General features: G+C 38.1%; 1 protein-coding gene across 1 annotated transcript; it reads left to right on the forward strand.

Moving 5' to 3' along the window:
- Positions 1-262: 262 nt before the first annotated feature.
- Positions 263-10977, forward strand: btbd3 (BTB domain containing 3). Its single transcript, XM_005795119.2, has 4 exons — positions 263-1212; positions 2407-2497; positions 5779-5897; positions 7187-10977. The coding sequence occupies exons 1-4, from the start codon at positions 896-898 to the stop codon at positions 8217-8219; spliced, it is 1560 nt and encodes a 519-aa protein (XP_005795176.1). The 5' UTR covers positions 263-895; the 3' UTR covers positions 8220-10977.
- The last annotated feature ends 263 nt before the right edge of the window (positions 10978-11240 follow it).

Genomic DNA, 11240 nt, shown 5'->3' on the forward strand with positions numbered 1-11240 from the left:
GCTTTCAGTAAATGAAACGCATGAAGGAAAAGCTGTGGATTAATCTATCTTTCTTATGAGACATGACTGCCACTTTAATTGAGACATACCCAATAACATATTCAAGCATGTGCAGCCCTATAGGCTGAATTAGCCAATCATGAATTCTGTCTGCTGCCATTGGCTGAGCTCCTGAGAGAGCTCTAAACTGTGCTGAGAGGGGGGCGGGCATGCGGGGGCTCTCGATCTCTTCTGCGCTCTCCCATTCAACCCCTGTAGTCAGCAGAACGAGAGGCTGAGCGGAGCAGCGCAGCATTCACAGCTCCTGCATCCTGCAGATGAGTCTGCTACAAGGAAGAGAGGGGGGAAAAGCGATCCTGCCTCACAGAGAAAAAGAGTCACAGATGAAGAGAGGCAGAAAGGGGATGAAAAGCACAGAGGGAGAAAGAGGGCAAAATGACAGGACCTGAGTAAAAGGTGCTGCCTGAGGATAACTGCAGCGATACTAAATCTGGAGCTGTCAGGACAACCCTCAGTGAGCCAGCGAGTGAGAACGCCAAGGAGAGGAGGAGAGAAGAAGTGGATTTGAAGAGCTGATCTTATCACTCTGAACAAGTAAAGATGGGAACCCTGAAAGGCTCTCCATCACCAGATCAAACTTCACATCAGAGAAAAGCCTTCAGATCATTGGTTTGAAGCTCCTTCTTCAGGGAAGTGACAAAACAGAGAAGAGACATATCCTAGCAGTTCCAAAAGCTGGTGGAACAGACCTCACACAGGACTCTTGCTGCCAAACTGCTCAGAGTGGCTCAAATCTCTCCTGTCCTCATCCCCCTCAGCCCTCCATCACACCTGGCTACTCCTGCTGGATGTCTTCTCTGCATGCTCTCCCACTGCTCAGCAGTTGAACACACTCATGGTCGATGCCAAGGGAAGGAACATGAAATGTCTGACTTTTTTCTTAATGCTTCCTGACTCGGTGAAAAGCAAGTCAAGCAAAAGCTCCAAAAAAGGGAATGCCAGTGGCAGCTCCAAGCTGCCCCCAGTCTGTTATGAGATAATCACCCTGAGGAGCAAGAAGAAGAAGATGTCCGCGGAAATTTTTCCCACCAAGAAGCCGGCATCCTCCACCACCACCACCACGGTGCAGGAGTACCAGCAGCAGAACCTCAACAACAACAACACGATACAGAACTGCAACTGGCAGGGACTCTACTCAACTATAAGAGAAAGGTACTGATTCTCGTGACTGCAACTATTTGGAGATTTACATGTGTACTGATAAATGAGAAACTTGTATAAAGATTCTCATTTATCTGAATCTCAGACAGGACTAATGCAAGCTAGTGACCTTCATATTTGTGATTAGCTTTAGGGAATGTGAGAGTGTCAGGATCACTGAATGAAAATTAAAACAAAAAACATAAAAATTTAGTTGCTTTTATTAAATTAGATCATAAATAATTTGTAATGGTGTTAAAATTCTTGCTTATTTGTTATTCATAACACATTTGTTAAGCAAAATAAAACATTGAATACATTTCAACTTAAAATATTCATAATCTTCATAGTAGTATAACAATCTGATATTAGCAGGTTAGACGATCTGCAGCTTAGCAGATGTACTGTTTGTAACTGATCAGATTTAAAACAATATTATCTTAATAAGAGCAATGGGTTGCAGTCTTTTAGATTACATAGGGAAAAATGTAGGAGCCTTCTTTCAGCAATCTGGACCAGCAGTGCTCAGTAATCACTTGGAGAGACAATTCCAGCCAATCCATTGGAATATTATTGAAACAGCTTTAAACTGCACGTTAACCATAAGTGTTTAAAACCTTGGTGTACCTCGACAGCTGTAACCGGCCCCTTGCCGGTGTTCTGTCAGCACTGTCCTCCTTCTGTTGGGGGAGACCTCTGTTTACAGCCTCTCCCACTCCTCCAGCCTTCACTGCTCTGATGCAGTGGAGAACAGACAGGCAGCAAGTGTGTTTGATATGCACAACATGAAGAGGCTGATCTGTGCTAAAAGGAAAATATTTACTTTGGCGTATCTGTAAAAGGCCCCAGCTGTTCAGAGCAAAGCGTGGGCTTTTTTTCTGACCTGGCTTTTGTTGTCTCTCCAGAACGTCACGGGGCTGTTTACCCACCCCAGTGACATGTACTCAATAATATATGAGCACAGCTTTATTGTTGGTCCCGTTCTTTCACAGCGGGGACTTTCCATTAAGTTTGTTGTCTTGTTCGTCTGTCTTTATGAAAAGAGAAGACATAAAAAGAAGCGGTATGAGGAGAACTCATACAGATGAGACTGTTCTAGTTTAAATGAAGCAGGATGAAAGATGCTACTGAGCAGTAATGTTACCATACAGCTGAAGTGCTATACAGACATACTGATTTTGTTCTTCTGCTTTTCTTTCCCTTCAGAAATTCAGTGATGTTCAACAATGAGTTGATGGCAGATGTTCATTTTGTCGTGGGTCAGCCTGGAAGGACCCAACGGCTGCCGGGCCACAGAGTAAGAATCTATCAGTAAAAATAACGGCAACAATATAAGGAAATCAACAAACAAAGGATCAGGCAGGCTGAGTTTCATAGAAGGTCATTTCATAGAAGCATGAAAATAATCTTCTTCCATCATGTGCTTCTGTGGAAGTGAAATCTTTTGTGCTCTGTTCTCACTTCCGCACCATGTGTCTTTTTCAAGACAGTCTTCAAATATTTATATAAATGAGGCTGAAAGAGAGCGAGCAAGAGGAAGGGGTCGTCTCCTTCTCAGCACTCATCTCACACAAAATAGATTCACCCTTGTCTGAGCCCAAACTATGCTTTTCAGAACTGCTTTAGAGTGAACTAACTTTAAATCCAACGAAGGAAGATGAGAAAAGAATGGGAATTTACAAATATTGGGGTATTTTTATATCTGCCATGTCTGAGTCCATTTAAAGTGATCTTGGTTTGGTTGCTCCATCAGTGTGATTTATTTTGGTAGATAGAAACCCAAGGACTCGCATTAGTGTGTGGACTAAACCGCACACCCAGTACTAAACCCACCTCAGTTTCAAACAAACTCTAGAGTGATGTATTTATGGTCTGAATGTGATCCCAACTCAAACCTACACCTCAACCAGTCGGTGGCTGCAAACTTCAGCCAAATGACATGCCATAGTCAGATATGCGTTGCATTGTGGGATGCGGTAGAGTAAATAAAATAGCATTTCCTTTTTTTGCTAAGCATAAACTGACATGAAGCCAGGTTCTCAAAATCATTATACTTATTCAATTATTTGTGTCTGAAATAGTAACCAGAAAAACTAACAATATGATTAAATTCTTTACACATGCTTTCAGCCACCAAACCACCAGGAAAAGTTATAAATTAAACTAAAAAACTGATTTGGATAAAAATAAATAAACTATAGGTGTGAAAATGCTCTTAGGAAAGATTTTAGAAAAGATTTCATATACTATAATGCTAAAATGGTATAATCCAAACTAACTAGTTTAAGCATTTCTTAAATTATTTCAGTCACTGAACCTTTATAGCTTACTCTGCAGACATCTGCTATGACTTCAGACATTTAAAAATGTTTGACTTTCTTTTGTAAACATCAGAATTTTTCTCACAAATAATAAGTAAAGGGAGCAAGCTTTCGAATTGATGCGTAACTATGCTAACTGCTGTCTCTGAATTTCAGTTAGAAAGAACAACTAAAGTTTAACCAGGTCACAAGACATTATTAACTGTATTCTGCAAACATGATACCAAACTTTTGCTAATAAACAATTTATTGATGAAAAACTAGAAAAATATTTTATCGCTTCTTAATTCTTAAAGAGTGGAATTTCAAGGGACTTCTATATTAGCAGGGAAATCCCACTCAGCTCTCAATAGACTATAAATGCAAGGAACAGAACTACTTCAGCCGGTTTCAATTAAATGTCAACTGTTTTAATGCCTGTGCTGATTTCTGCAATTTAAAACCTGTAAATAAGTCCGCTTTATTTATTTATTTAAGAAAATTAAATTTTTCTAGTTTAGTTATCATTACATGCTCAGATAGTTAGTATTATATCTAATTTGTAACATAATGTTGCTTAGCCCAACGTCTTTGTTTCCTCTGCCCACTGAAGTGACTGCTCTTTCAAGATGTTCAGATAAATAATTAAGATCAACTTTTTCTTAGACCATATGCCCTCTGTGAATGCACTCTCATATTTACTTACGTTAAACACAATTACACAAGATTAATATGGTAAGTCCCTTTAATGCCTTAAATTCACCCGTCCAACCACATTAGCTTTCAATAGCTCTTTTTTCTCTCTTTTCGTCCATTATATGGGACCAAATGAATTATATATGATTTGGAGCTGCAGTGCTCTTGGTGCATTTAGAGAGAACAGTCATGGAAGAATGATTTGATGGCCCTTTATGCTGAGACATTATACCAATAGGATTTAAAGATATTCAGCTCAGCAATCTTTATTGTGTCCAGTTGGCAGGAAATTACACAACCATTATCTTTGCAGTTAGTTCCTTAGCAAGCCAAGAAAATAGCTAAAAGCATTAAATTTGTTTATATCTATGAAGAGCATGACCTGAGACTAATTGAATTCATTTTTATTATATTGTTCCTTAATCCACATGCAAAAGCATGTGTGACTCCATAATGAAGGAAACAAATATGTTTTAGAAAATTGTATTACAGCATGTACCAGCATCTACAACAATAGTGACATCTTTTCAAGCATTTCCCCATGACTGGCTGCAATTTAGAGAAATTTATTTCAGGAAATTTATGCCACCCACATCTTCACCTACACATGCTTGCACAAACACTTCCACACAAAGATCTGAAACCTGAGTTTATAAACAGAACTTGAGGCCCTGCAGTCTCTAATCGAAGCGTGCCTATTAATGAAAACGGTGATTGTGTTGCATCTAATTTCATCATGATTCAGATAATTCATTAATTCCAGCAAACTGAACCTTTAGTGCACTCTGTTAAGTATCTAGAAATCTGCCTTCCTGTCCGCAGGGAAAAGGAAAGCTGGCTAAGAACTGCAGAGAAAATCAAAGGATTAAATATTTTTATGACTTAAGCTTTTCTCAGATACTTGCATTTTTATCCAAACAAAAAAAAATATTGAACCTTTTCTTTCGTATATCCATCCGACAATGCCAAACTATAAACTGTGTTTACTTTAAACAAAAGGCTAGGTTTTCCAGGCGTAATCTATTGACAAGTCATTATTGGTCAGGGTTCTCACAGAAATAAAACAAACATTTGCTTTTTTTAGTGGTTTCACAAAATGACCTGAACAAAATAATTACAACCCAACCTCGGTAATTATTGCAAAAGCTTTTATCTGCCATCACAGGCATCAGGCAGTTCTAATTGCCAACAAGCCCTAATTTGCCTGATTTTAGGCAATTCCTCTGATTAAATATTTTCTATCTATCTATCTATCTATCTATCTATCTATCTATCTATCATCCTGATGGTATGCAAACTTTGACTCTATATTTTTAAGGTTTTACTTAATGTTTTTTATATATATATATATATATATATATATACAGTATATTGTGGTCAGATACTAAGCTGCACCCTCATACAAAGTATAGATGGCTAACAAGAAATATTGCCATTGACAAAAAGTCCTGGGGCATGAATCATTTTCCAGATCTCAAACCTCCATACCTGTACATGCAAAGATTCAGAGATGCTACATTTCCTGTGCTAGTCAAATGTATATTCTCCATTGTCATAGTGTTTTCTCTTCTTCTTTCCACAGTACGTACTGGCTGTAGGCAGTTCAGTGTTTCATGCCATGTTTTATGGTGAACTTGCAGAGAACAAAGATGAAATTCACATACCGGATGTGGAACCAGCAGCATTTCTGGCAATGCTAAAGTAAGGAGGTTCAGACTGTGTCTATTTTTCTCTCACATCACTGATATTTTACTGATGTTCTTTGTCTAGATCAACATTTTTCTGTTATATTTTGTATAAAACTGCTCAACACTCATATGACTTATCATACCCGTTTATGCAATAGTCAAGCGTATTATCTCTAGTGAGAGTACATAAGTACTATCCTTTACTCATTTATGCCAAAAAGAATCACATTCTTGTTTTCTGTGGAAAGAACAGTGATTTGATTACAGTTAAACTCCCAAATTTGCATTGTTTGCTCATTAAATTCAAAATAAACAAATAAAGTACACTGATGGACGGTAGAATCAATAGTGGATTCTGTGATGAGCTGTTCAGGTCCTGCTACAGCACAAGCTTCCCCAAACCATGAAACATCCACCTATATGCTTTATAGTTGGTATCAAGTTTTTTTCCTTTAAATACCAAACATGTCCTCTGTTCTGGTGTCTCAATTATCTAGTTTTAAACTAATCTCCCAAAGATGAGTTTGGTCTATGTTTTTGCTCAGTATGACTTTCATGTTAGTCTTAGAGAGAAATGGTTCCCTCATCATATCTCTCATGAAAGTTAAACTTGTGCAGTCTATTTCTGGCTATACATGGATGCACTTTCATATCAACAGCACAAAAAATATTTTTGGAGAATATCTTTAGCATTTTGCAGTCTGCTCTCAGGTTGACCTTACCACAGGTCAGTCTTGGCTTGTAGTTTGTCAGTGTTCTCCATTAGGAGACTATTTTCTGTACAGTGTATTGGCTAATTATAAATTATTATAGAACTTTTAAACTCCTTACTATAGCAAAAAGCTGTTACAGTCTTCTTTCTGAAAGTCTCATTCAGCTCTATTATCACCAAGGGGTTCACTCTCACTTTACTAGACAGGAACATAAAAAACTAAATGTCTGAGGTGTCAACAACATAAACCTGAGTTAATAGTTTTAGCCAATTTAAATGGGACTCAATCTGCCAAAAGACTCAGAAAATCTGAGGGTTTTCTGGTTTATTCCTCAACAGAAACTGCATTTTGATTAAATTTTAAATAAAATGTTCAAAAGCCTTCTCTTCAACATTTATCATTTATTATTATTCTTTAGTATTGATCCAATTTGAACTAAATATTAACTAAATAAATGACTTTACAATGAGGTAAATCTCAATAATTTCCTTTCACTAAATTTTCTAATTTCAATAATGTTGATTTTACAATAACATGCTAAACATTATAGTTTGTTGATGTGTCTAATGTCCAATTTCTACTCCAACAGGTATATATACTGTGATGAAATTGACTTGACTGCTGACACCGTGCTGGCCACTCTCTATGCTGCCAAGAAGTACATTGTCCCTCACCTGGCACGCGCTTGCGTCAACTTCCTAGAGACAAGTCTGAGCGCCAAGAACGCCTGCGTGCTGCTTTCCCAGAGCTGCCTGTTCGAGGAGCCGGAATTGACACAGCGCTGCTGGGAGGTGATTGATGCCCAGGCTGAGCTGGCATTACGTTCGGAGGGTTTCTGTGACATTGACTCCCAGACCCTGGAGAGCATCCTACAGCGAGAGACACTCAATGCTAAAGAGATAGTGGTATTCGAGGCTGCACTTAGCTGGGCCGAGGCCGAATGTCAAAGACAAGAGTTCACATCTTCTACTGACAACAAGCGTAAGGTCCTGGGGAAGGCCATGTACCTTATACGTATCCCTACAATGGCTCTGGATGACTTTGCCAATGGAGCAGCCCAGTCTGGCGTGTTGACGCTTAATGAGACCAATGACATCTTCTTGTGGTACACAGCAGCCAAGAAGCCTGAGCTTAAGTTTGCAAGTCAACCGAGAAAGGGCCTGACGCCGCAGCGCTGCCACAGATTCCAGTCCTGTGCCTATCGTAGCAATCAGTGGCGCTACCGCGGCCGCTGTGACAGCATACAGTTCGCTGTGGATAAAAGAGTTTTTATCGCCGGGTTTGGCTTGTACGGATCTAGCTGTGGCTCAGCAGAGTACAGTGCCAAGATAGAGCTGAAGCGTCAAGGTGTGCTGCTGGGACAAAACCTCAATAAATACTTCTCTGACGGGTCCAGCAATACCTTTTCAGTATGGTTCGAGTATCCAGTCCAAATTGAGCCAGATACCTTCTACACTGCGAGTGTTGTTCTGGATGGAAATGAGCTGAGCTACTTCGGACAGGAAGGGATGACAGAGGTACAGTGTGGTAAAGTGACATTCCAGTTCCAGTGCTCCTCAGACAGCACCAACGGCACCGGGGTGCAGGGAGGGCAGATTCCTGAACTTATCTTCTATGCTTGACAACACGTGTAACTATTTCTCTCATTTTAGTGCACTTACTGAAGCAGAAATGTATCACTTTGTGCATAACAGAAGGTGTTATTTTGTTGCAGCTTGATGTTAGACCCGTGATATGTTTTCTTTACTTATTTTGACATGACGAATGGTCCAGCTCCTGGTCAATTTGCCCCGTCACCATTTCATAATGGACTACTAGCATTTTATTGGCTGAATTACATCAGTGAGTTTTTAAAAAAAATTATATTTGCAGTGCTTTCATAAATTCTGAAAATAAATTTCTAACATTTTGAAAAATATTTTCTGAACTATTAGGAGAGTATATTTTGCTCCTTGACAACCAATTTTAAAAATATTTATTTTATATTCTACAGATTAAAAACAGCTATCTAAACACACTTTATGCATTTTTTTTTACTTAACACTGAAATACACTGAGCCTCTTGTTTAAGTCAATCAAGCGGAACAGAGTTATTTGTTAAGAAACTTTAAGCAATTAGTGAAAATCCAAATGTTAATGTCATTGCTTTGTACACTTCTGATACATTTTACAAGATTTGACTTAAATGGAGGTGAAAGTTGATGTGTTTTAAGGGAACATCCCAAATACACAGCTCCCTTTTGTGACATCACGTGAAGATCAAGGAAGGAAGGTTCTGTGTCCCACAGATGACTGTCAATTATTTGGTGCAAAATAATTGACCTCAGATTTAAAGCAAAAGACATTGTGAAGATGTTGGCTGTCATTATCCACAATAAAACCAGAAAAAATGGTTGTGTTTTTTATGTAGTGTATATATTTGCTTTAAAGAATTACTTTAAATCCTTGGTTACCAAAGCTGGTTCAAAATAGTCCTCTGGTGGGTAGAAATTGATGCACAGGTAGTATGAAAGACCCTGCATTGGATGTTTCTATTTCATACTAGAAAAAAGTTAGGCACGAAAAGGTGAAGGAGCAAAGTAACCTAAACTGGACCATTTCAAATAAGTTGCTGAGTTGTCCAAATAAATAAACTGCCCTGATGTCTTGCTCTAGAATAAACAAACAAAAAATTCCTTGCACTACAGGTGCATGTACAGATGAACATATGTAAATTTTGAAAAATGTATACGATGCCACAGTTGTGGCCTTTGTTGGCTGTATAGATATCTTATATAATAAAAAAATGTTACAGTATGTTTATTATTTCTATACTTGCACAGAGTGCACATATATATGAGCAATACTTGATTGAATGGTGATCATTTTATTCCAGGAGTCTCTGGATCCTTACCAGGGAGATGAAAAATACTGTACAGCTTTCAAAACCAACCCATGTTTAAGATCATACACATGGTTTGTCTAATGAATATCAGTAATGAGTATTAGTTATTTGCTTTTAGGTTGTTTAAAATGGACTGCTGCCTTTACAATATTGTTCTGGAAGCATTAAATAACACCTTCTTTAAATAACATTTATCTGCATTCACACCCTCTTCAAACCATCTTAGGAGGACCTCTTGCAAAACTAGGGCTGAACAATATTAGGGAAAAAAACAACAATACTGGCGAATGTTGATATTCAGCTCAAATTTAGTTTCTTTTACTTTGGAAATGAAACAACTAGGTTATAATTGCTTAATGATTTGACCATAATGCCATCTTCTTAATTTTTGTGCTGCATTAAACAAGAGTCTCTAAGTATTACAAGAGCTTGAGTGCATGCTGCTTGAAAAAGTAGCCAACACTTGTTGCAGTTCTGGCAGTTCTTTGCGATATTGAGTAGAGTGGTATTGCGATAAATTTGCAATATATTGTGCAGCCCTATGCAAAACAATACCCTCATTTCCAATGCTGTTTTGCCTCACATTTACAAAATATGAACAGGAAAAGGAAATGGAAATGATAAAATCCCAACTAATCTCTTATTAATGCATGAGCAAGGTTACAGACCTCATTCAAGTAATTTTCATCAAGACTTACTATGAGAGGGAATGCAACAACATGCCTGGTTAAAGACATGTTTTAAAGTTTATTTTTCTTCTTCAGAAAATCTTTGAACGGTATAACTTATGTTGCTATCCGTCATTGTCACTATGTAGCCTCATGTATTCGCCTTAATCCAGGAAAGCAAGGTGTCTAAATTTTTTTTTTATTTATTTTTTGCTTGATATTTGTTTTGCTTGTAAAATAGAAAGCTGACTAATGTGGATATGTCTAGAGGCAAATGTAGAACTTAAATCCTCACCATTCACCACTTCCTGTTGAAATTTTGTCCAGCCATTTATCCATAGTGATCTCCACTGCAGCACTCACAACATGGACAGACTGGATCTGTTACCATATTATATGTATGTACTACTAATTACTGTGGCACCTTGCTTTTGTTTACAGTAAAATAATGAGTTGAACTGCTGTTTATCTGCTGAACTTTGTTAAAAAAACTTATGTGCACTGGAAATGATGGAGCACTCCCTCCTAATGTGAACAAAGTTTTTGTATTCATGGAGCATATTACTGCACAGTTGCACTGATGCTGGCTTGTGAATATGTTTGTTTTGCTTTTTTTGCTCATTTCTAATGCAGGTAATTTTGGGGGGATTTACTATGCTACTGAATATTCTTTCTGGTGAAGGATAAAAGTCTTCAGGCTTGTGTGCTGGTGATAATGGATGGGTAAACTGGTGTACATGTCCTGTGTTGTATGTGCTACAGTACTGCAAGACCAGCGAATGTGTATGGTTGTGTATGATGCAAATAAACAAAAGTTGTACATACGCATTATGTATTTTCTTTCCTGAAGGTTGTATGTGACTGCATGTTCAAAAATTAGGACATGGGGTGACATCTCTGTTCAGTGCTGCAGGGATTTTGAATGTCAGGTTGAGCAGTCAGTTGATTGTCTCTGTGACACTCTGACACCCCACTGTTTTCTGTCAAATGCAAATTGACAAACCTCATTTTACGTTGAAATTATTCTAAAAAATATGCAGTTCTGTAAAGGTGAGTGAGGATTTTTTAACCTCAATCCAGAGGAAGGACTT

Source organism: Xiphophorus maculatus, chromosome 22, assembly GCF_002775205.1.
Source record: "Xiphophorus maculatus strain JP 163 A chromosome 22, X_maculatus-5.0-male, whole genome shotgun sequence".
Taxonomy (NCBI): Eukaryota; Metazoa; Chordata; class Actinopteri; order Cyprinodontiformes; family Poeciliidae; genus Xiphophorus; species Xiphophorus maculatus.

What these genes read in the sequence shown, in the direction of transcription:
- btbd3 (XM_005795119.2), top strand. Translation starts at nt 896, where the DNA reads ATGGTCGATGCCAAGGGAAGGAACATGAAATGTCTGACTTTTTTCTTA. An exon ending in TACTCAACTATAAGAGAAAG is followed by an intron (nt 1,213 to 2,406) that starts GTACTGATTCTC and finishes CTTTCCCTTCAG; the next exon opens with AAATTCAGTGATGTTCAACA. An exon ending in GCATTTCTGGCAATGCTAAA is followed by an intron (nt 5,898 to 7,186) that starts GTAAGGAGGTTC and finishes CTACTCCAACAG; the next exon opens with GTATATATACTGTGATGAAA.